Genomic DNA, 26,346 nt, shown 5'->3' with positions numbered 1-26,346 from the left:
GAACATTAGAAAATAACAATTTGGTCATTACAAATGATCAAGCTAGGCCTCTCAAATTGTAATTTTGCTTTGAAAAATGTTAATTCCTAAAAAGCCAAATATGATGTGAGGCTCCGGAAGCACCAATCCCATTGAGTTCTCCACTCAAATCCTTCAGCACCAAACTCTTGTTTTGCATCAGGCAGGTAAAAGTCTCTTAAATGCAAAGCAGAAACTCAGTTTATATGCATACTCCACGGTTAAAAAATAAGGGTTTTAAAAATAAGTGCACAGCATTAAGTACAATGTTGTATCAAGTACTCACCAGATTGCAACCCTTAAAATTCTTTGAGAAAGTACACAAAATAGTAGATTGACATTTTTATTTGAACAAGCCCCCCCCACCCTAAAAAACAAAACACACACAAAGAAAGGAGAATGATAAAATATTTAAAAATTATACAACTAAAAACTACATGTATACTTGTAATGGGTTATTAAATAATTAAGAACGCAACCTAAAGTACCACAGAAACCTCAAAATAATTCAATTTTAGCAAGATTAAAAAAAGATCAATGACTATGAATATGCTAATATATATCTTGTTAACAGAATTTTGAAATGGAAAAAAAATTGGTGTTATCCGTCCAACAGTTCTGTAAACGCCCAATGCCTCCAATTAATGCATTTCAGCATAACTATGTATTTAACGGGATCGATTTCCCCAGTGAAAAAAAGCCCACACTAAATAACTCTTTTGTGTTTTGCTCCCTGGAAACTTGTTTTATTTTTTAATCACAGTGCATGAGAGATACATAAAATATTGTGGATTCAATTGGTTTGAATAGAGGAATTACATTCACTCTTTTTGCTTCATTAAAATGTTTTTGGTCTGAGTGGAATCCGGTTACTTTTATGCTGCATGCTCAGAGAAGGAATTAATTTACAAGGCTGACTTTTGGAGTCCGTAGGCTGCGTTCTTTCCCGGTTGTACAGTCCCCGACGCCTTTTCTTAAAAGAGAAACCATGGAAAACATGCCTGCTTAAACTTTTTCTTGAACTCTGCGGAATAACATATAAACACTGTCCTATCTTGGCCCCCCCCATGCCCCGCCCCCAAGCTTTTAACACTTCTCAAATAAAACGTCATTGAACATTTATACAAAAAATACTGGATTTTACACTATACAATTTCTAGAATATGTACAGAATAAAATAAGTTATTTTTTTTCCTAATGAGTTTTGAGGGACAATAGGCATCTTTAATATACATTTTTAAAGTCTCTGCAAGCAGCTACTTTTTGGTTAGTTATCAGTTATTTGTTATAAGCAACTGATCAGAAAACTGAGCAGCCTTCCAAACCAGTTAGAGATATATTATTCCTTTTTTAAAAAAAAAACCTGGATAATTCCAGTTTTAAATATTATTAAACTCCAGAACATTTACAGACTAGGAATTAAAGCTAAAAATATATATACTTTTTTCCAAAAATAATCTTGCAGTGCTTTTTTTTCTGGCATGCTCAAACTTTATCAAACATCCATATCCTCAAAATATGATGATTGGATAGCCATTCATTCCTACTTGCACGCATACATTTTATCATTACAGGCAAAAATAGAATAAATTGTAAATACAATATTGATAAATCAATGGATTTTTGCAGTCTTTTGTTTTCCGGTATAATACAGCACATTCCTCAAGACACTGTCAAAATCATGAATTAAACATTATTTGACTATTTACTGTCGTAAAAGCCAGAACTTTTCCACAGGTCTTCAGCCAAAACATCCACTGTTCATTTCAGCCTCATTCCACCTGCTTTAATTATCTATATTAATGGCTATTATTGCAACTCCATGTACTTTCTGTTTATGACGGGAAAAAACTATTTTATAGGCATTGCTTTTAGCCCTTTTCTCTAATGCAATTTTTTGAAAGAGTTCGTATTACTGATACTAAGTTTAAAAAAAAGCATTAAAGATGACGTCAGCTGTTTTGAGGAACTGTTCCTAAGCTATGCGACTTGTTTCTAGAAAAGGTCTTCCCTGGAGAATAGAAGAGTTTCATTTGATATGAAAGGTGCTTGATAAAAGGAACCCCCTGCCCATTTTTCAGTCTTCTTCTGAGGAACAGGGGTTCAAAATCCTGTGCTGAGATTCCTCACAGCCGTGTGTTTTGCGAGAAGCTGGTACGACTGCACCACGTGTAAGGATTCCCGAATCTCCAAATTCAGTTCCATTAATTTTGAGCTGGCTTCTGACATATCCTGTTTGGAGCCAACTATTGCAAAGCTGCCAGTCTGGCCGAGGGACTGGTGACGGAAAAATATGTGCAAGAGGGTTTGAATCGGATCTTCTTCGGAATCGCCAAATATGTCATTGGGCCAAATGCACCTAGGGACACAGAAATTAAGTTATTAGTCACTGTTATTTATCAAGATCCAAGTTGGTCATCTTTATTTCAGATTAATGCAAGGCTGACTCAGCCTTCCATCCTTCTGAGGTGGGTAAAAAGAGGACCCACACTGTTGGGGGCAATAGGCTGACTGTAAACTGCTTAGAGAGGGCTGCGAAGCACTGTAAAGCGATATATAAGTCTAAGTCAGTGATTTTCAACCTTTTTTGAGCTGCGGCACATTTTTTACATTTACAAAACCATGGGGCACATTGAGTGGGGGGGGCCCTAAAAAAAGTTTGGACAAAAAAATTATCTCTCTCTCTTCCTCCCTTTCGTTCTATTTCTCTCTCCCTCCCTCCCTCTTTCTCTCTCTTTCTCTTTTTTCTCTCTCTCCATCCCTCTTTCTTTCTCTCTTCCTTCCTTCCTCTTTTTTACTCTTTCTCTCTCCCACCTTCCCTCCCTCTCTTTCTCTCTCTCTCTCTCTTTCTTTCTCTCGCTCTCTCCATTGCTTTCTTACTCTCTTGTTCTCTCTCTCTCTCTCTCGTTCTCTTTCTTTCTCTCTCTCTCTCTTTCTCTCTCTCTCTTGCTTGCTTTCTCTCTCTTTTGCTCTTTCTCTCTCTCTCTCTCTCTCTCTCTCTCTCTCTCTTTCTTTCTCTCTCTCTTTCTTTCTCTCTCTCTTTCTTTCTCTTGTTTTCTCTCTCTCTCTCTCTCTTGCTCTTTCTCTCTCTCTTGTTTTCTTTCTCTCTCTGAGCTTCGCGGCACACCTGACCATGTCTCACAGCACACTAGTGTTGAAAAACACTGGTGTAAGTGCTATTGCTATCTAAGTTTTCTTATAATTCTTTATAATTTCATATAATTCCAGGCAGTGTTCCCTCTAATTTTTTTTTGGGGGTGGGCGGAAAATTATAGTGTCTGAGCGGCAGTCCCTTTGGGACTGGGCAGCACAGAAATAAATAAATAAATAAATAAATAAATAAATAAATAAATAAATGAATAAATGAATGAATGAATAAATGAATAAAAAAATAAAAATAAAATAAAAAATAAAATAAAAAAATACTGTGTGTCTATAACAGTGAGCTCATAATAGGGCAACTCTATCAATATCAAAATGCCACTTAAATAGTTGAGCTGGTTTCAAACTAGATTTTGATTTTCTTTCTCTCTTCCTTACTCCCATTCTTTTTCTTTTCTCTTTTCCTTCCTCTCTTTTTTCTATCTGTTTCTCTCTCTTCCTCTCTTCCTCTCTCTCCCCTTCCCTCTCACTCTTTCACTCTCGGCTTCTGGGCAGGTTTGGAAAACTCTGAGTTGATGATGATTTTTAAGTGAGCAATTGCTCACTGCTCAGCTTAGAGGGAACGATGATTCCAGGCATAATTAATATGAGGTCTCTGCTAAAACCCATCCATTTTCCAAAACTAGAAAAGGGACTACATTGCATATTTTATATATTTATATATTTATTTATTGGACTTGTATGCCGCCCCTCTCCCTGAGCCGACTCGGGGCGCTCACAACATATTAAAAAAACCCAGTATACAATATAAATGTTTAAAATCCAATTAATATAACTAACTATTGTAAAAACTCTGGAACATTAAAAATCTGTAATTCACATTCGAACAACAAGCATACATCACACTCGTTGGCCAGAAACTAGGGTCTAATGACCTCAAGTCTGGCGGCATAGATGGGTTTTCGAGTTCTTACGGGAGGCAAGGAGGGTGGGGTCAGTACGAATCTCTGGAAGAGCCCGCCCAGAGAAGGCCCTTCCTCTAGGCCCCGCCAAGTGACATTGTCTAGTTGACAGGATCTGGAGGCCGACTCTGTGGGACCTGACCAGTTGCCCGCAAGTAATCTGGTCCAATTCCATGTAGGGTTTTATAGGTCACAACCAACACTTTGAATCGCGTCTGGAAACCAATCGGCAGCCAATGCAGTCCGTGGAGTGCTGGAGAAACATGGGCATGCCTTGGGAGGCCCATGACTGTTCGCGTGGCTGCATTCTGCACGATTTGTAGTTTCCGAACACTCTTCAAAGGTTGCCCCATGTAGAGAGTATTGCACTAGTCGAACCTCAAGGTGATAAGGGCATGAGTGACTGTGAGTAGAGACTTCCTGTCCAAATAGGGCCACAACTGGTGCACCAGGCGAACCTGGGCAAACGCCCTTCTTGCCACAGCCGAAAGATGATGTTCCAAAGTCAGCTGTGGATCGAGGAGGACACTCAAGTTGCAGATCCTCTCTGAAGGAGTCAAAAGTTCACGGACGGATGGAAGTATCCTTGGGAGACAGAACTCACAGCCACTCCATCTTGTTGGGGTTGAGTCTGAGTCTGTTGTGGAGTACCTGTTATACTTTTGAGCTCACTGAAAATGTTACCTAGTTGGGTCATGAAACATTTCAAGACAACAACCGAGCTCTGAGAGCACCACAGTTCAACACCATATTATCTTCTATTGGTATTAAATGCTATCATTACTTTATAGAGCTGTTCCATTCCATGGACCCTGATTGACATAACTCCTTGATTTAGGGGATGGGTTCTGCTTACCTTCCCTACATGGTTCGCATCACAACGAAAGTGCACGTTTTATGCGCTCGCTCATGCTACTTCATGGAAATGACCCTCTGCGCATGCACTGAAGCTTTTGCACATGTGCAGAGGTGTTTTTTTTTTTGCAAGCCGCAGTAACCAGAGGAGGGGTTTGGGAGGATTTGGCGAACAATGGCTAATTTCAGCTACCGGTTCTAAAGAACTGATCCGAAGCGGCAGCAACCCACCACTGCCTTGGTTGAGATTCACTCCCAGCTGCATCCTTTCCCAGTAAGGAATGTTAGCAAAAGGCATTTGGCAATACCTGAACGCTTTGACTTGCGCTATAGCAGAGAAAAAGTCCTTATTCCGCAAGGTTTCAATGAGCGAATGAATGGCGGTCTCTGTGCTGGTCTGAGAAGTTTCTGGGATAATGGGGTCTTCAATATTGCTATAAGAAACAGACTCGGCAGCTTCTTTCAGGCAGGCCTCCAACTGAGCAAGTTCTTCTGACATGTTTATCACCTGGGAGGGAAAAATGGGTGGTACGTGCATTTTTGGTAGCAGAGGCATTTTTTATCCCTACATTGTTACAGCATTATAGAAAGTACAGTATTTTTCAGAATACAGTGGTACCTCTACTTACGAACTTAATTCGTTCTGTGACCAGGTTCTTAAGTAGAAATGTTTGTAAGAAGAAGCAATTTTTCCCATGAGAATCAATGTAAAAGCAAATAATGTGTGTGATTGGGGGAACCACAGGGAGGGTGGAGGCCCTGTTTCCTCCCAGGAGATTCCTAGAGGCCCCATAGAGGCTTCTCCTCGCCTTTTCCAGCCTTGTTTCCTCCCAGGAAATTTCTAGAAAGACCCCATGGAGGCTTCTCCCCGCTTTTTCCGGCCCTGTTTCCTCCCAGGAGATACCTAGAGAAACCTCACAGAGGCTTCTCCCCACCTTTTCCGGCCCTGTTTCCTCCCAGGAGATTCCTAGAGAGGTCACACGGAGGCTTCTCCCGGCCTTTTCTGGTTACAGTTTTGGAAGCTTGGGTTTGTAAGTGGAAAATGGTTCTTGAGAAGAGGCAAAAAAATCTTGAACACCCGGTTCTTATCTAGAAAAGTCTGTAAGTAGAGGCGTTTGTAGGTAGAGGTACCACTGTACAAGATGCACCTTTTTACTCCCCAAAATAGGGTGAAAACATGGGTGCATCTTATACACTGAATGTAGCCTCACCCCAATCATCCCCACCCGTTGGCCTCGGCCTACCAGCAATTTACCTCCTTGCAGCAAACAGCGCAGAGCCTGATTAGCACAAGCAACTGATTATCGGCCTCCCAACCAGCAGCCGATTGAGGCTGCAGGCAGGCCCACATTAATGTTCCCTCTAATGTGTTTTCGGTGTGGGCGGAAAAGTATAGTGTTTGAGCGGCAGTCCCTTCGGGACTGGACGGCATAGAAGTATAAATAAATAAGGAAGGAAGGAAGGAAGGAAGGAAGGAAGGAAGGAAAAAAATTCCCTTCTTTTTTATTAAAAAATTAATAATAAAACAAAACCAAAATCTATTACTATTAAAACTAAAACAACCAGCAAAACAAAAAACACAACTATTAATAAATCCATGCTTTAAAATATTCATTTCTTAAATATTTATCATAGTATTATAGTAATCTAGTAATACTATGAAAATCTACCTGAACACCAATGCATCAATTAATATATTTCTATAAATTATATTTTCTATAATTTCATTCAATATTTCCAAACTCAATTAATTTTCAGGCACTTAGCATTTTAACTTTCATCAATCTTCTACATTTCCAAGTATATTTTAAATTCATAATGCAAACTCAAAACCATACCGTACCTATCATAAACCTCTTATTTATCATATGTATCTTCCATTAATTTTAAATATATAATTCTATATAGTTCTAAAATTCTAATCCAATTTTTTAAATTAATACAACCTAATATTAAACACATAAATTTATATTTTACCAATATTCCATAGTCAATTCATATTTAATAATCAATAATCCTTCCTCAAATTTATACCACTGATCTCATTTCTGGGTACCTCTCTTGTCTCTCCCCCTTTTCTGTCTCATTTGCTTCTCATTTCTCCCACCCTTTTTCTCTCATTCCTTCCCTCTCTCTTCTCCTCTTTTTCCATCCCTGTCTCCTCCCCCCTTGTGTGTGTGTGTGTTTCCAAAAACATGTTAGGGCAGGGGGGGGTTTCTCTGTTATTATTTGGGTGCTTTTTACCATATGCTTTAAATCAAGTCACTTCTCTCTCTGTTTCTCTCTCTTTCCTCTCATTCTCTGCTTCAAACATTTTCTCATTTCTTTTTTCTCCCCTTTTTTTCTATCATTTCTCTCTCTCTCTTCCTTTCTCTCTTCTCTCTCTTGCTTTCGTGACTTTAAGAAAACTTTCTCTGCATTAATATACTGTCATAATGTACATTTCTCCAATTCTTTGCTATTTTTATGGGTCAGACACAGTAATACATAGCAAGCAGTCTACATCATCTGTGCTTTTTGCTGTTTGCTGTGGGGCAGAGACATAATTTTTTCTTTGTTTTCCTCCCCCAAAACAAAGGGGCATCTTGTACTCTGAAAAATATAGTATGTTTAAATAATCTATGTAAGCCGACATGAGAAATTCAGCTACTTTAAATATTGGTTTATGTTCTCACAAATACTTCAAGTGTTTTCAATGGATATACTGATGCTTAAGGGCTTAGCTGAAATCTGATAAATCTGGATGAAGGTAGAGTCTCAAACTGATTAATATGTAACTACTTTTAATAAGAATTTGTATGTTCTAAGTTTCAATAAACTATTGAATTCTGTATTTTTACCAGTTATCTTTGAGTGCCCACTTGAGCACAAAAGCAGAATGGATAAAAAGCGCACCCATTCCTATTAGCCTATTTAACCTTGTACAGTATTTCAGATAAAATTTTTAGACTTAAGTCCCGTAGTAAAAGCAAATCTCCAAATTTCAGTGCCATTTTCTTTACCTCTGCCTCTTTCTTCACTACATTCACTTGGCTGATAAGTTTACAATAGGCTTGAAATAAAAGGAGCAGCTGGAAATGCAGCTTATACAGCCTCCGACACAGCTCTAATTCCTGTAAATAAAGATAAAATTGTCATAGGAAAAACAATACAGTAACCGAAGAAGCGACAAAAGCATACAAGTTGTACAGAGCAGAATTTGCAATATAAAAATAGTTATTTGCTTACTGCAGAGGAGAAAGGTTAAGATAATGAAGGAGGAAGCTAATCAAAGAAAAATGAGGCTTCTAGTCATCAGTGGATTTTGAATTAAAAAAATATTTTCTTGCTGGCTACGTAATAAACTTTGGCTTTTAAGAAGGGCAGCTATTTCCGACAAAGAGGAAGGGATGCTGATGACATTTCAGAAATGCCATGCTCTAGCAAGGGGAAAGTTATTTGTATTATTTGGGGGGGAATCTGTCACTTCTAATTTTAGAACAGTGGTTCTCAACCTTTCCTTGAGCATCCCATCAAGCTCTCTATCTAATAATGTCCATCCTAATGATTCCCCCCACCTCCCTGAGACTGGCATTCATTTATTTACAGGCAGTTCTGGATGTGCCACTTAGGACATGGCTTGCAACATTTCATTTTCTCCCTCCATCAGATCAGAAACCCTATAATGAAAACTCTCCCGGCCAGAGGCAAAGGGTCTGGGAAGCTTGTAAGGAGTTCCGGGGTGCTGGGAGTGGCAAAAATGCCATTTTTTGCAAAAATGGAGTGGCCAAAGGGTCTGGGGGCATTTTTGCCATCTCCCAGCACCCAGGAGCTCTCTGCAGGCTTCCCGGGCCCTGTGTCCACCCCATTTTTGCAAAAAGAGAGCCCATTTTTCACATTATTCAGTGTATAAGATGCACCAATATTTTTACCCTCTTTTAGGGGGGGAAAAAGATGCATCTTATACTTTGAAAAATACGGTAGTTCCCGGGGGCAAAAGGCAAGAGATGTCTTCTTGTGTAGGTCTGCCTTCCTTTATGGCAGCTATGTCTCCTGCCCTCCTCAATAGGGCGCCTCTAGATGATCATGCAATTACAGCCAGGTGGCAAAAAAGCCAGTGTCTCAGATACAACCAACACTCCAGGGCACAATCTTATAGGGAATGTGGGGGAGAAAAAGTTGTTATCCTGCATCTTCACTCATAATGGATTTTGTATCTCACACTGTCTTCAGCGGGCATCTATCCAGGTTGCAAACGACTGAGCCCCACCGCAGGAGGTGAAAGGGCTCAAATGGGACTAAACTCCATTCACCACCTCGTTTCACCCAACAAATTTATTGAAGCAGATCTGATGCTGCATCACAGATCATACAGACAACTATATAATAATTTGAAGTGAACACAAGTCAGTCTCCCAAACGCATGGTGGCTGAAGACAGGTTGGGTCAGGATCGCAATATGAACCCCTTCTTTCTCCAGATATTGGGCAAATGAATAAAAAGGACCAGGGATGCTATATCCTGTGCCTTGAAAAAAAGGTTTTCTGGGACAGCTGGCAAGTACATCAGTTGAGAACCACTGCCCTAAACAAATTTCAATCTATTGTATTGCAAATAAAGATATTTCTATAGGCATTCATACCTACATACAGGCTGTAGCAAAATCATGCCCCGTACACTATTATATAAAATAAACGTTCAAATTTCCTTCTAAATGCTTCCTCACTCTTTTGACACATGGTCTTTGAACATCGCTTGTGGCTGGCTATGAAGCCTGATTTTTGATACAGCCTGTATAATCTTAATATTTTGGTTGTTTTTAATAATATTTCAACTTCAAAGGTAATGGATTCATGGACGGAAGCGTAGTATTGCCTCTATTTGCATATTTAACTGCATTAGTGGGTATGACTGTTAATATGTATTTAAAATAAATAAGCAAAACTAACACTGGAATAATTTGCTACAGCTACAATATTCTGCCATCTAAAAAGACTGCCGAAGAGTTAGAATTATAGATAAGCAAAGCAATTGTTATTTCCATAATATTCTATAATGAAACACTGTGATATCACAAATGGACACGAGACAAAAATGAAAGCCAGTTTGGTTACTGGCATAGTTAGTTATTTGAGAAATCAAGAGCCATCACTTACTGCTAGAATTTCCAAATGCTAAGCAAGAAGATGTGCGGGTCACAAAATACAAAAAGGAAAAAGATCAAGAATTAGTATAGAACTTCATTTTCCATGTGTCTCAGAATGTCCCAGATATAATTAAAGGGGGGGGGGGGGGAAACCTTCCAAAGAAAGATTTAATGCATGTATAAAAATAATATTGAGCATTTATAGATGATAGAACAGCTGGTTGTACTACTTGCTTTGTTATCATGCAAAATGACCAAGTAGAAGGTGTTGGTTAAGTTCTGATAATGAACCGAGAGAAAAGAAAATTGGGGACAAATAGGTTTAAGCAACAACTATGAATGCAGGCATCAAACCTCATGCATTTAAAGGAACTTCATGAAAAGTACTTGTGTAGGACCAATCCTGGAAATATTTTAACTACAATATCAATGTGCTGAAGTGGGGGGAGTGGAAAAACAAGGCAAAATTTCTGCAAGGAAGAAAGAATCAAATTCTTACAGGGGAGGTGGGGGAAAAAGAGCTTTCTTCCTGATAAAGCAAACCCCTGCAAAGACTCAAAAGTTCATTTGCTACTCTCATCAGGTCAAAGCCTGAGTTATTTTGAAAGAAAGCTAGCAAGTTTGCCTGGGGCCAGCAGCTTGGGAGCTGACCTTGGAGAGCACTACCGGATAAGCCTCTTCCAAGCTCATACTGTGTCGTTCCTGCCTTTCTCTGAAGCAGCAATAGTTTGGGGCCGTTTCCGTGCCTACTGAAGGGCTATGACCCAATCAAGCAGGCCATGGCCCATATCTTCCTAACAGTGGTTCTGTGTTCATACTGACTCCTTTTAGATCTCATAGCCTGAAAAGAGTAGTATCCTAGAGCAGTGATTTTCAACCTTTTTTGAGCCGCGGCACATTTTTTACATTTACAAAACCATGGGGCACATTGAGGGGGGGGGGGGGGAACTAAAAAAAGTTTGGACAAAAAAATTCTCTCTTCCTTTCCCTCTATTTCTCCCTCCCTCTTTCTCCCCCTTTCTCTTTTTTTCTCTCTCTCTCTCCATCCCTCTTTCTTTCTCTCTTCCTTCTTTCCTCTTTTTTGCTCTATTTCTCTCTCCCTCCCTACCTCCCTCTATGTCTTTCTCTCTCCCACCTTCCCTCCCTCCCTCTCTTTCTCTCTCTCTCTCTCTTGCTTGCTTTCTTTCTCTCTTGCTCTCTCTTGCTTTCTTTCTCTCTTATTCTCTTTCTCTCTCTCTTTCTTTCTCTCTCCCTTGCTTTCTTTCTCCGTCTTTCTTTCTCTCTTGTTTTCTTTCTCTCTCTTTTGCTTGCTTTCTCTCTCCCTTTCTCTTTCTCTTTCTTTCTTTCTCTCTCTCTTGTTTTCTTTCTCTCTCTGAGCTTCGCGGCACAACTGACCATGTCTCGCGGCACACTAGTGTGCCACGGTACACTGGTTGAAAAACACTGTCCTAGAGGATGTCTAGTGCAGCTTTCAAGCTTTTTGTCGGCGGGCTTCTATTTTAGCATGAGCTGGCCATAGTTAAGTTTGAAATTATTTTCCCAGTTATGTTTTTGTCTTGGAAATAACACGCACAGTGCAAGATAGCTTTCTGAAACAAGATCAGAATTATACCTTCCTAGTAACTTTTTTTTTGCAAGTACAGTGGTACCTCTACTTACTTACGGAACTTAATTCGTTCCGTGACCAGTTTCTTAAGTAGAAACATTTTTAAGTAGAAGCAATTTTTTCCATAGGAATCAATGTAAAAGAAAATAATGTGTGCAAACCCATTAGAAAAGAAATAAAAGCTCGGAATTTGGGTGGGAGGCGGAGGAAGAAGAGGAGGAGGACAGTCGAAGAAGGTGAGGTGAGGGGAATCAAAAAAATCCAAAACTTTAGGGCTTAAATAAAAAAGAGGGACTCTGAGGCAGCGCCCAGAGAAAGAAAAACGCTCACTCTGAGCTGTCCAGAGCGAAGGGAGCATTTCTTTTCTCTGGGCACTGCCAGAGGTTTATTCCCTCTCCAAATGCCCAGAAAAAAGAAAATGCTCTGTTCGCTCTGGACTGCCAAAGTCTCCTTAATCGCTAACAAAAGGCTCCTCTGGCAGCCAGAAAAGCCCAAGATGGCTGGAATTAAAGGGGGAATGGCAAGAAACTGGCCAGGCCTTCGTGCCGCTCTCTAATTTCCTGGGAAATTTTTCAAGGCTCAGGTTCTTAAGTAGAAAATGGTTCTTAAGAAGAGGCAAAAAATCTTGAACACCCGGTTCTTATCTAGAAAGGTTCTTAAGTAGAGGTGTTCTTAAGTATTTATTTATTTATTTATTCATTCATTCATTCATTCAATTTTTATGCTGCCCTTCTCCTTAGACTCAGGGCGGCTTACAACATGTTAGCAATAGCACTTTTTAACAGAGCCAGCCTATTGCCCCCACAATCTGGGTCCTCATTTTACCCACCTCGGAAGGATGGAAGGCTGAGTCAACCTTGAAGTAGAGGTACCACTGTACTGCTATTTGAAAAAAATATTTCTGAGATAAGGGGAAATACAGTACTGTTATCTAGAAAATAAATATTCCAGAATAAATGCCATTTATGCCAAGTCCAACAACTTCGGATGATGCAAGAATCTAAATGAAAGCAGGTTGGACAGATTACTGTCTAACTTCAGCATGGGTACATAAAGTGCTTTTCCTGGGTCACTAGTTTGAATAATTAAGCATTCTTATTGCCAGAAAGATCCCCCCACTTTGCCCATACAGCTAGACTGGTGCTGTCAAACTTATGGCCCGTGGCCCAGATGTGTCCCGCACTGGTCACACCCACACCTGGTTTAGCGAAGGGGACAAAAATCACGATGCATAATGTGACGACGCCAGTTTGTCACCCCTGATCTAGACACTTGGCTCCTTGAAACTTATATTCTTTATCTGGGAAAGAAAAAACTACAAACATCTGCATAACACCCTTTTCAATGTTTGACGAGCAACTTCTACACTCTCCACTTTAGTCTTCTCACTGCTAAAAATGCCCAGCTCCTTTTATAATCTTTTCATGTGTCTATGTTACAGTTTCACAGTTCAAACTAAGCTTAGAGTTACTTTAATAGGTAGCTGGGAAATGCAACTGTTTCGAGCATCTACATTACTAAGAAAAAAGAAGAAAAACAAAATCTGTTACTATTTAAAATTTAACTCTCTTCTTGAAGCCAGCTCCCAACTTTGTAGTAAAGAAAGAAATGAGAATGAAGTACAACAAAATCTAAACATTTAATGATGATGATGACAATAACAATAATAATAATAATAATAATAATAATAATAATAATAATTCTGCTTGTTTCTTCTCTAAGTCTGGACAAGACAAATCTTAGAAGTAACATCAGAAGACCTGAGTCTATCCACCATTCCGAATCAGTTGCTTTTCCAGATGCAAAAACAATTCTGGGCAACTGGGAACTCTTCCACCCACCCACCCTCTTAGTATTATTAAAGCAAAAAGAATATAACAACTCCCATGGCAATGCTATTATAGTTGGCCATCAGCTTTTATTAAGTAGTTTAAATCAAACCACCACTACTCTAGAAATAGCATGGATTTAATTGATTTTTTTCCTCTTAACAGTATTTTTAAATACTAATACTCTGCTATTATTGATCCTCCCAAAAATGCATTGATGTTTGTTCTAAGAAATTGGTGTTTTTTATTGTGGATAGCTCTTTACAAACACTTCAGATCAGATTTTCGTTGTCCAAGTAATTATTTTTAATATTACTTTACAGATAGCTCATCGGCAAACAACCCAGGACTAATTAGATTCGAGGCAGCCCAGCTTCTGTGCCAGATAGCTATTTTATCTGATGAGCTGTTAAGCAGAATTACCAAGTTTCTTTCTTGCAATAACAGTTTCATAACAAAGAGAAAGAGCAAGAGAGAGAGAGAGAGAGAAAGGAGTGTTTGTATACGGATTCCATCTTTCCTGGTTATCTGTTCAGTGTTATTAGACTCAGACCCACAAACTGCCTTTCCCCCCCCCCCCTCCTTTAATAAGAAGAATCCATTATTTCCAGGCCAATATTTAATACGTTCCAAATTTCCCAAGATATATTTCCGATAGCTAAAATGAAAACTGTTACTCTTTAATCTGATGAGAACATTAGAGCGTGTTCATTCTGCAGCATGTATGGGTTTTATATTTACACATGACATAAATAAATGCAGTGACTGGAAGCAGATGCCTACCTGAGCATCTGTAGTAGCTCCATGAATCCCATCATCTGTACCAAATGTCCTTTTGCAGTCTTTTAACCACTGGAAAATAAAATAGAAGCAAGCTGAAAGAGTCAAAGCAATATCACTGATGCTACGAGCCCAAACACAGAAAATACATTTTGCTCAAATCACAGAATGTTCTAATATAACGTATTTAATGGACATATTTTAAAAAGTAATAAAATGTATGACGCATACCTTTAAAACTGTCACTATTTATAATATACTTTGATGTGCAATTTTAAATGATAAAGAAAGCAAGATGATTGAAATACTAATACCGTCATCAAAGAGATAAAATCTAGTCTTTTTTAACTACAGATTTATGTATGAAGTTCAGTCCACCGAAAACTAATATTTTTTAATCCTATTCCAAGGAACAATGAGATATTTTAATTCATGACACTAAGCCATTATGGGTGTGTTCTAATATCTTACAAAACCTAAAATAAATCACATTTAGGACAAATTACGTACTGGTAGCACCTACTCACAGACAGTGATAGATAGTGAGGAATGTGCTTTAATTCATAAGCTGCAATGGAATAAAACTTAATTATGTTTTAGACCAAGTTTATGCCTGCAGAATAAGGAACCTGCCTTGTGATGATGACTTTTCTTAACCTTTGTACACAAGAGAACAAAAATCTAATTTTTCATCAGTATATTTAATTAGGGCTTTTAGTAAATGAATTAGGACTGTGCATTTTCTTGAGAACAAATTCAATTTCCTAAACGCTGGCATGTCAATTAATGGCATAGAGCCCAATGCATCTTTCTTTCGTCATTTATGTTTTTGTTTTATTTGATAGCATCCATGGGTCAACATCTTCTTCTTTATTTCCTCTTTTACCACTTGGGTGTCGAGCTGAATCACAATAAATAACATAACTCTATAATCAGAGGCCAGTTACCTCTGCACAATTTATTTCAAAAGGGCTCTACGGATCCCCCACTTATTCTTCTATATTTTTAAGAAACACACGGGGGCGGGGGGGGGGGGGATAGGAACGCTAGAACATTTCCCTCTTATTAATCACCTCTTTAGATACAAAGGCTGATCGGCAAGGGAGGTCAAATAGGATTCTATAAATCTTACTGTAGATTAACATTTGCCTGCAACTGAGGTGTGTTATCAATCTTGCTCCTAATAACTACTTTTCATTGCCCAGAATAAAAATCTTTTTATCTTTCACAAACATATATTTCTTTATATTACTCAGGGTGTCCAGGGGGAAAGCATTTTGAAATTCCCTGATATTTCCCTCACATTTCCCTGTAACTTGCAATCTAGTTAAGGCGCGGCCGTAGATGACATCCTATCAAACGGCTAAGCTGAGGAGAAATAGCGGACGAAGCAAGTTATTGCCACAGTTATGCTCATTTTTGCTTGACTGTACGCCAGGCAGTGCGATCCATTTTTTAAACACAAATTTTCCCTGACTTTTAAACATTTTAGTACAGTTTGTTTTTTTCTCCTGATTTATTCAGCCTTTTTCACAAATTCCCTGATAATTCCCTGATATTTCCCGAAGCGCCTATTTCCCTGATAATTCCCTGATCCCTGTTTTCCAGGTTTGCTGGACACCCGGATTACTGCACTTTTCCCCACATAATGTAAATATAAATTCTTATCTGTTGATATATAGGCCCGTGATGGCAAACCTATGGCACGCGTACCACAAGTGGCATGCAAAAGGTTTGCCATCACTGGTATAGGCAGTCCTCATCTTACAACAGTTCATTTAGTAACTTACGACCGTTTTTCATACTTATGACTATTGTAGCATCCTTATGTCACGTGATCAAAAGTCAGGCACTTGACAACTGACTGACACACGGGATCGTGTGATCCTCTTTTGCAACCTTCTGAGAAGCAAGTCAATGGGGAAGGCAGATTCACTTAATAGCCATGTTACTAACTTAATGACTGCAGTGGTTCACTTAACAACTGTGGCATGAAAGGTTGTAAAATGGGGCAACATTATTTATCAACTGTCTTGCTTAGCAACCTAAATTGTGAACTCAATTGTGGTTGTAAGTCTAGGACTACCTGCATTAGTTTATTATTGTTCTCCAAAGTTGAATATAAACTGAAAATTAAATGTTAAGGGAGGGGAGGACATCTAAATGTGACCTATCTGAAAAACCCAGTTTTTGCTAGACCAAACTAGAACCAAATTAATAAGGAAATTCCAGAAACAATTTTTTTCTGGGATTTATTGTACTTTATTTTGCTTTTACGTTACATCCATTATTCAGAATACCAAATACAGCAGTGTCAATTTTTTTTAAAGTCACTTTGATGGACAGGCACTTCAATGACCTCTGTCTGTCACTCTAATGCAATAGGAACTCTTAACATGAGTTTTCTATAACGAAACTGTCAAATACTTCTTATGGTTACAGTTCTGTATTCAGCTTGTCTTTGCCCTGCAGTATCTGTGAGTGATTAGGGCAGAGCAAAGGTGTAAGACAGTCAGTATATTTCTGAAACAAAGGAAGCATTCAGGAGATAACAATCAAAAATCAGTTTTCTTTCAGAAAATCAAACTCTGGTGCTGAAAATGTAGTGTTCCATATTTATTATATCTGCAAAACCCCATCATTATACTACATTAGTTCTTTGAAGTTGCTTAAAGTTCTATTCCTTTTGAAATGCTAATTTAAAAAAAGATCTTTACTGTTTTAATGTTAATTTCTGAAGACGTCCTAATGGATCCATTCTATTTCAAATGTGAATATATGCCATATGGTCTTTGACCTCTCTCAATGTATGCAACACTGTAGGACAGTCCAGTATATTATTTATAATTTAAAATTTCAATGAACATTAACTTATTCAACAGTGTAATATTGTACAAAAAAATTTATTACCTGTTCAGCTGCCTCTCTTTTAGCATTGTAAGTATCCAAATGTTCTTGAAGCTCCAGAACACTGAATTTCAATGTTTCTAGTAAACCACAGGACATTAACTGTAATACAAAAAGAATGTTTAAAAACCTTATTAATTAGTACCATGTGAAATATGTACTTATTTATACACTGTTCAAAAAAATAAAGGGAACACTTAAACAACAGAATATAACTCCAAGTAAATCAAACTTCTGTGAAATCAAACTGTCCACTTAGGAAGCAACACTGATCGACAATCAATTTCACATGCTGTTGTGCAAATGGAATAGTTGTGCAAATGAAATATTCAATGAGAATATTTCATTCATTCAAATCTAGGATGTGTTATTTGAGTGCTGTCTTTATTTTTTTGAGCAGTATATTTTTAAATATTTGCTATAACCTGACAACATCTACTAAGATTAATGAAGTAGCTCCAAAGAAGTTAAGGAAGTTGCTGGAATTCTTTATATAATACAAATTCTATCCATTGTTAATATCAAATCAGAATAACAAACCAGAAATAATTATTCTACATGCCACATGGAGATACAGAAGTATACATCTAAAAAAAGAATTGTCTAGACAAGATGCATCCTTTTAGTAAGTATTGTTACTAAAGAATTATCTATTAAATGACGGTTTAAAATATTTGCATGCCAAATATAAAGAATTCCTGTAAAATTAATAAGAACAACAACAACAATAATAATGCAAGATACTGAACTTGAATAGAAGCAAATACATAAAATGTTGATGTAAAATTTTTCTCTTTTAGATAATCACTCTGCACAACTGAAAGTTAGCAGACACCATATAAACAAGTTGATAGCAGAGCAAGGGCTTGCTTGGTGTGCTAATGAGATGAGTTGCTTGGCAAATGCGATGCCGAAAGTGGAAATATGGCTCTTATCATTTATTTGCGAGTATTTCATTTCCCAAATGCAACTTCAGATGTGTATCTGCTTTATAAAGGACAAACCTATCATTACTTTGAAGGTTACTGTAATGCCAACCATTACATGAGGAGAATCAAGACCCAGAAGTAATGAATAAGTAAAAGCCAGCTACTACCTACACACACACACACAAAACAATTAAAATGCTTGTGCAAAGAATACTGAGCACTTTTTAAAGTTTACTTTCTAGATCCATTTACTTGGCATCAAGGGGCAATGATTTTTGCCAAGAGACAAAATCACGTGTTTCCAATAGAAGATAACATACATAGTTCAAGGTTGAACTATGGAGTTCTTGATGCTCTCTCCAAATTTGGTTGTTGACCTGGAGACGTATCATCCAGCTACATAACATCATCAGTGCAAGTGAATTGCTGTTTATATATAAAACCTTTCCCTGCCAAGGTTGGTAGGGTGTGGTTTTCTCTTCAGTAGTTTTTTGATTAGGATATTGTTTTCAGCTTGTTTGTCCAGTATACATCTCTCTCTTAAAAGCAGAAGGATTTTAATTTAAAAGAATTGAAATTAAGTAGAGTGGTACTTGAGTACTTGGTTGCAGGCGATGTGACGAATACTAAAAATACTAAAAACCACGTGACCCTTATTTTGGCTGGGAAGAGTTTTCCAATGTCAGTGACCTTCCTGGCATGGCAAACTTCATGCCCATCCTCTGTGGCCAGCCCTTTCTTCCTAACACAGCGTGTTGAATACCAAATACACGATGAGTGTGGGGACATTTTTTCTGTCAAAATGCATTGAGTACCAAATCTGATGAGCTTTGAAGCTGAGGTACTACTGTAGACTTTCAGATGATTGTCTACGGGTAAAATATTTACTGACCCCTCACATCCTGGACACAAATTGTTTCAACTCCTACCCTCAAAACGTCGCTACAGAGCACTGCACACCAAGACAACTAGACACAAGAACAGTTTTTCCCCGAACGCCATCCCTCTACTAAACAAATAATTCCCTCAACACTGTCAGACTTTCTACTAAATCTGCACTTCTATTCTACTAGTTTTTCTCATCATTCCTATCACCCATTTCCTCCCATGTTGACTGTATGACTGTAACTTGTTGCGTATATCCTAAGATTTTTATTAATATTGCTTCTTCATTGCTTATTTGATCCCTATGACAATCATTAAGTGTTGTACCACATGATTCTTGACAAATGTATATTTTATTTTATGTACGTTGAGAGCATCTGCACCAAGACAAATTCCTTGTGTGTCCAATCACACTTGGCCAATAAAAATTCTATTCTATTCAAAAAAAAAAAAAAATATCACAACTGCCTTAATCTATCAAAGAAACACTAAATACAATAAGCAAACAGTAGTAAGTTCAATTTGCAGAAATTAATTGTAGTCCTTCACTTGTGTCCCTCCATTCATCGATTGTTGAAATTTACAGTGGTGCTGAAAAAAAATGGATGTATGACTGGTCCCCAAAGCTCTAGCTGCTGCAGCATCTCTGTAGAACAGTGATGGCGAACCTACGGCACGGGTGCCACAAGTGGCATGCAGAGCCATTTCTGCTGGCATACGAGGAGTTGCCCTAGCTCAGCTGCAATGTGCATGTGTGTGCCGCCAGCTGATTTTTGGTTCGCACAGAGGCTCTGGGAGGGTGTTTTTGGCTTTCAGAGAGCCTCCGGGTGGATAGGGAAGGTGTTTTTACTCTCCCCCAGCTTTAGGGAAGCCTGTGGACCCTGGGGAAGATGAAACATGAGCCTTCTGGGCCCACCAGAAGTTGGGAAACAGGCCGTTTCTGGCGTCCAGAGGATCTCTGGGAGGAGGGGGAAGCTGTTTTCGCCCTCCCCAGGCATTGAATTATGGGTGTGGGCACTCACACATGTGCAACAGTACGCACCCATGCTCTTTCGGCATCTGAGGGGAAAATGGTTCACCATCACTGCCATAGAACATGATCACTATCTGCAACCTTCTCTGCCAATTCCTCACAATCAGTCATTGAGGAAGCTGGCAGGAAAGCTTTTAAGTCACTTCTGGTAAGTTGGTTCCATTTTTTTTCTACCACCTGCAGAATCCCTCACCTGCACACAGTCTCTGCCGGCCTTCTCAAGGTCTTTGGTGGATTAACCCCCGCACTCCAGCCTCTTCCTGCTTAATGACCTGTGCGTTCTGGGGTTAGGATGGCAACCTGGACTGCCATCGCTAAGTGACTCTGTCAGGTGATGTCGCACTTTACGACTGCATCGCTTAGAAATGGCAATCCCAGTTCCAATTGCTGTTGTAGCTTGAGGACTACCTATAATCATACGTGTACCATATCAAGGCTGTTTTTTATTTTATAATTTCCATCCTTTTCGAAGTTCACAGGAAACTTTGCATCCTAAATTGCATCTTATTTGGACAAGAGTAATATTAACAGGCTTGGGAAAGTTCTAAATGTTGCATCTAAGGAGAGAGGGGAAATTCCTGAACCAGGCAAGAGATGGAATAGACCTATTGAATAGAATCCATAGAGGGATATTCTGCACAATAACATTTTGTTGCAGTTCTACTTGTGAGAATGTTTATGGTTCTGGATAAAAAAATTGGGCAGCTTTTGGAGCTCTAAACTATTTGTGATATTATGGTTGAGAAAAACAAAATATGAAAATCTCAGAAGCAAGAACAATTTTAATATTTCATTTACATTGCAAAAAACACAAATTACTAATTTGTGAAATGCGTTTAATACTAAGGGAGTTAACTTAAAGAATACGTTTAATACTAAGGGAGTTAACTTAAAGAATTAATTTTAAAAAATTATCGACCAACAGTTTTGCATACTAGAGAACAAATTTGATTTGTGATCTGGAGAAAACAAATATTTTAGGGGGCTTACATATCACATCTCCATTTTAAACTCTTTGTACTGCAACTGTTTTTATATATATTTTTGATAGGAAATTTTCTTGGAAATTCCAAAATGAACTTTTGTAGCTTATTAATAAGAGTCACTAAACAGAAAAGTTAACATGTAAACATAGATACTGTATAAGATATTACCGTTTCAGCATCCACAAAAACAGTTGGGCATTCTGAATACGTTGTCATAACTTCCAATGAACTTTTAAATTTTGTCCCAATTCGCTGCAGATTCTCACCCAGGAAACTGACCGATTCATGTGTTATGGCTCCAAATCTTCTCTGAATCACCTAAAAACAATAAAATGACTTTTGAGTGTGTGGAAAATGTATAGGGTTTACTTATTTTATTGTAGATACTTTAATATTTATTATTGGCTTGACAGCAAGTACTGTATTTTTTCAGAGTATAAGATATATTCCCCCCCCACCCCCAAAATAAAGAGGTTTAAAAACTGGATGTGTCTTATATTCCGAATGTAACCCCATCCAGCCTCTCAAACAGAGGTTTCCTCTAAAACGGAGCTTCAGAATAAAATCTTCTGAAATGGAGGTTTCAGAGGTACAAAAATAAATAAATAAAAGCAATGCGCTGAGCAAATGCAAAATTACACTGAGACCCTTCGTATAAAAATCTACAAAATCTTGCAATGACAACAATCGACAAGTCAGTAGGAGCATCATTCTAGCCTGTGATTTTAGAAATGGATATTGTTCTAATGAACAGAAGAGCGGAGGGGAAAGATTCCCTATGCAATCTCCACAATACAGAAATAGATTATGTGAAAATTCTCATCCTGAAATTAATCCTTGTGATGATGTATGAGACAGGAGAAGAACCTGTGACCTAGAGGTTAAAATTATTAATTAGATTTGTATGCTGCTCCGAGTCCTTGGAGAAGGGCGGCATACAAAATCTAATTAATAATAATTTTAAAAAAGCTACTGCCTTAAAGGCAGACTACCCAGATTCAAATCCCGGTATGGGTATGAATAGCTGATGAGAGCAAAATAGTTCAAAATAGATTTAAACTCGTCTCCCTTCATTTTTATTATCAGCAATATGTATGTATGTGTGTGTATAGACAGACAGACAGACACTCAAACAGACAGACAGACGCACACACACACGCACTGATTGATTGAATTTTAAACAGGACTTTTTTTAGGAGCACTACAATTTTAACCGTGATCATGGAGCATGTTAGATTGTTAAGAACTAACAATGTGGATGAAAAAGCATACCTGAAACAACCTAGAGAACACATGAAATGTATAGACAGCAGAAGATCCATCTGTATCTGTCAGCAGTTGATTAACATGGCAGCGCCAAGCCTCCTCTTCATCATCATAGGCCTGTGGCTGAAAAGCTGCCAATATGGCAGAGAGAAAAGGGGAGGGTGGCGGGGAGGTCTGTACTTCGGGAAAGCCATCTTGCTCTTCATCTTGGCTGCAAATAAAACGAAGAGGATCGTGGCAAATAACCGTTATATCAGAACTTTGCTCTGATTACTTCTCTCTTCACCATGTAAAGATGATACAGGTAGTCCTTGACTTACAATAGTTCATTTAGGGACCGTTCGAAATTACAACGGCCCTGCAAAACGTGACTTATGACCATTTTCCCACTTACGACCATTGTAGCATTTTCATGGTCACATGATTTTAAATTCGGATGCTTGACAACTGGCTCACCTTTATGATAGTCACAGTGACCTGGGGGTCATGTGATCCCCGTTTGCAACCTTCTGACAAGCAATGTCAATGGGGAAATAGTAACCGTGTCACTAATTTAACAAATAAAGTGATTTGCTTAACAACGTTGGCAAGAAAAGTTGCAAAAGGGAGCAAAACTCACTTAACAAACTTCTCACCTAGCAACACAAATTGCAATTGAAAGTCGAGTGTACCTGTATTATCTTTCTAAGTCAGTAGTAATACATATACTTTATTGATATAACACGGATGCATTAACACATCACATTTCAGCACAATTTGGGGATTACTGTGGTAGATGGATGCATCCATTATGACATTCAACAAGCCAGGACTAAAATTCTTGAGAGTAGTTTAATATGTGATGCTTTGTAAACTGGACGTAATTACCCTAATGCAGAGGTCTTCAAACCTGGCAACTTTAAGACTTGTGGACTACAGTGGTACCTCTACCTAAGAACACCTCTACTTACAAACTTTCCCTAGATAAGAACCGAGTGTTCAAGATTTTTTTGCCTCTTCTCAAGAACCATTTTTTACTTACAAACCCAAGCCTCTGAAACTGTAACCGGAAAAGGCAGGGAGAAGCCTCCGTGGGGCCTCTCTAGAAATCTCCTGGGAGGAAACAGGGCTGGAAAAAGTGGGGAGAAGCCTCCGTGGGACCTCTCTAAGAATCTCCTCGGAGGAAACAGGGTCTCAACCCTCCCTGTGGTTTCCCCAATTGCACACATTATTTGCTTTTATATTGATTCCTATGGGAAAAATTGCTTCTTCTTACAAACTTTTCTACTTAAGAACCTGGTCACCGAACAAATTTAGTTCGTAAGTAGAAGTCTTAAAGTTGCCAAGTTTGACGATCCCTGCCCTAATGGATAATTTGGGCATAGCTTGAGAGTAATGGAGCAATTTGGGATTGTTTGCCTATGAATTGAAGATCTAGTTTGGGACTGCAACTGCTGAAAAACAGGTCTGGTTTTTGGAGATGGATGGGTACCAATAGTATTCACAACTGGGAAAGGGGGGAATTGTGTCAAACAATTTCATTATTCCTGCACTAGCATGTTGGTGGCTTCAAATGCTAAAGGCTAAAAAACACTAAAAGCAACATTTTACCTGGATAAACCAGAGAAGTCAGCTTCTTCTTCTTCACATCTTTCATCCAGCTCCTTCAATGCAAGAGTAACATCCTCTTCAAAGATGGATTCAGTATAACTCTCAGTAGCCGGATGCTCTTGAATTTCAGGAGCTTCTTCCAGTTCTAAGGGTTCTTGACAGACTAAGGACTCAAACTGTTCTTGCAGTGCAATCGATCCAGTATCTTCACTAGCGGTACTTTGTTCATCTTTCACTGATGAACTGCCATCCTGGAGGAGAAGAAACATTTTTTCATATTTCATATTGAAAAACATGTATAAGTATTGGAAAAGATTTGTGCATATTTTGTTCTAAATTAAGAAATTTTAAAAACTATAAACAATGTTATTTTGTTCTGAAAATGGTGTCATTTAACATTTTATAGTTTCAAGTCAAAAAGTACCTCCTTATTCAATATTTAAAATTTTAAAATAATAATATTATTAATCATTACAATTAAGGAGATGAAACTAATGTGAATTGAAAAATAAAATAAAAAAATTGGAAACAAAATTTGTCATCAAATTTAGAAATGATTACCAGAGATGCCTGATATTTTAACCTTGATCAAATAAACCAACATTATATTCTTTCTTTTAACTTTTAACAATCTTGATATTTAATCCTGTCAAAAAATGTCCTAGACCTAGACCTTGATTTTTTTCCTTCCTTCCTTCCTTCCTTTCTTTTTGTTCCTTCTCATGTTCCTTCTCATAAATTTCTTCAAAACTTTTAAAGTCTCTTTTGATCTCCAGTATAGGAAAATTATCCAGACTACTTTTTTGGTATTTGTATAGCCCTTTTAATTAACATATTGGCTGGTTCCATTTGTATATCCAGGATAACATTTTTGCATATTATTCTAGTAACCTGACATTTAAAAATATATTTTGAGTTCAAAATTTTAGGTGTTTTTAAAACAATATTCCTTTGTCAAAATTATTCAGTACAAACACTGAATTCTTACACATCTATTCAGAATTAAGGTCAACTAAATTCAGTAAAATGAATTTTTGATGAAAGAATAAAAAGAGTTATGGTTTAAGATTACTAATTGATGTATACTTAGTACTTAATCAGATGGAAGTACTGCGAGGTGGAAACAGCAGTGGGTTTTGATTTTGAGATGTATGTTTAGGTTGGGGAGGCACATTTATATTATTTTAAGTTTAAATTCTATATGCTTTGAAGAGAAAAGTGGCCATATAAATAAAATAAAATTAATCCTCCTATTGCTCTCAGTGGAAGTGAATTTATTAATAGTAGATACTGTAGGTCTAAATTTTCCTTCAATAAACCTCCTGCAGATTTCCAAAGCTTGAGTTTCACAATCTTTTATAAAGCACCTGCAGAGGGCTACAGAAAAAATCCAATATTTGATTTCACCTGCAAAACAGAGCCTGTGGCATACTCCAGGAAATTAAAGATTGCTGACTTAATCTCTCGCTCCCCATCTCATTCATATTTCTGTCTCTACACCCACACACAAAAACACACAATCATCATCTCATTGTTATTCAGTAAATGGAGGAAAACAAGTTTCTGAAGCATTAACTTTTGTGTTGAAAACTGTCTGAGGTTTAGTGTTGTTTCTTTAAATGGTTTCCGAATAGTAATTGGTTGAATGCAAAGGCAACAAAATAATCCTAAAGGATTTTGCATCTTTTGGCATCAAACAAGATTACCTTTCCCTGCTAGCTCTTAAGTCATCAAAAGGTAATAGTAATTGTTGGCATGGCTGTCAAGATAAAGGAGTGTTTATGCATATGATTTGGGAATGCCCTATAGTGCAGGAATTTTGGTAAAAAGTGCAAGAGGACATAAATAGAATGTTAAATATACAATGGATAATCACAAAGGAAATGGCAGTATTAGTTAAAAGCAATGTGATGGGAGAATTTAGAGAAATAAAACAAGCAGCAATAGAAAGCGCTCAGGCGGTAATAGTTTTGGGTTGGAAGGATGCGACAAAATGGACAATGTAAAATTGGTATAGGTACATGGTGGACCATATTCAATTTGAAATGATGGATAAAAGGATAAGTTTTGATAATGAAACTGAATTGAAACAACTGATGGGACGGTGGGACAAAGTAAGAAGATATATGATGAGTAGAATCCCAGACCAAGCTACAAGAAATAAATTGGAATCACTCTATAATATGTAAAGAACCGTTGAACTTACCTGAACGGTCTTCTCGATGCTCTGGAAGGAGAGTCCAGCATGGGTTTAGCTCCAGTCTTATTGGTAGGACTGAGTTTTAAATTAACATAAATACATAATAATTAGATACCGCCCCCTTGCTGCCCCAAGGAGTCAGTTTTAAAAAACGAAGGTAAGAAGAATAACAATTTATTGAACAGCATAAATCAAACAAGTAATTGAACCAGAAAAAAACTCCCCATGGTTCCAGGGAGGGTATGGACTCTCCTTCCAGAGCATCGAGAAGAC

At 37.9% G+C, this 26,346-nt stretch overlaps 1 protein-coding gene across 8 annotated transcripts in view; it reads right to left on the bottom strand.

Moving 5' to 3' along the window:
- Window positions 1-735: 735 nt before the first annotated feature.
- The window catches only part of FRYL (FRY like transcription coactivator), a 204,614-nt gene continuing 179,003 nt past the window's right edge, over window positions 736-26,346 (bottom strand). For 5 of the 8 annotated variants that reach the window (XM_070757172.1, XM_070757171.1, XM_070757166.1 and 2 more), the window contains 9 exons: window positions 23,874-24,124; window positions 22,290-22,494; window positions 21,186-21,335; window positions 17,188-17,286; window positions 14,281-14,349; window positions 10,073-10,090; window positions 7,940-8,050; window positions 5,246-5,445; window positions 736-2,377 (listed from right to left, as the gene is read on the bottom strand). In XM_070757172.1, the coding sequence (XP_070613273.1) occupies window positions 2,122-2,377; window positions 5,246-5,445; window positions 7,940-8,050; window positions 10,073-10,090; window positions 14,281-14,349; window positions 17,188-17,286; window positions 21,186-21,335; window positions 22,290-22,494; window positions 23,874-24,124 (1,359 nt within the window). In that variant the 3' untranslated portion in view covers window positions 736-2,121. The remainder of the gene's footprint in view (window positions 2,378-5,245; window positions 5,446-7,939; window positions 8,051-10,072; window positions 10,091-14,280; window positions 14,350-17,187; window positions 17,287-21,185; window positions 21,336-22,289; window positions 22,495-23,873; window positions 24,125-26,346) is intronic. The other 3 variants (XM_070757167.1, XM_070757170.1, XM_070757173.1) reach the window with 1 other exon arrangement.

Source organism: Erythrolamprus reginae, chromosome 7 (assembly GCF_031021105.1).
Source record: "Erythrolamprus reginae isolate rEryReg1 chromosome 7, rEryReg1.hap1, whole genome shotgun sequence".
NCBI classification, from domain to species: Eukaryota; Metazoa; Chordata; class Lepidosauria; order Squamata; family Dipsadidae; genus Erythrolamprus; species Erythrolamprus reginae.
The sequence above is the reverse complement of the archived record's forward strand: the minus strand, read 5'-3'. Positions and strand labels throughout refer to the sequence as shown.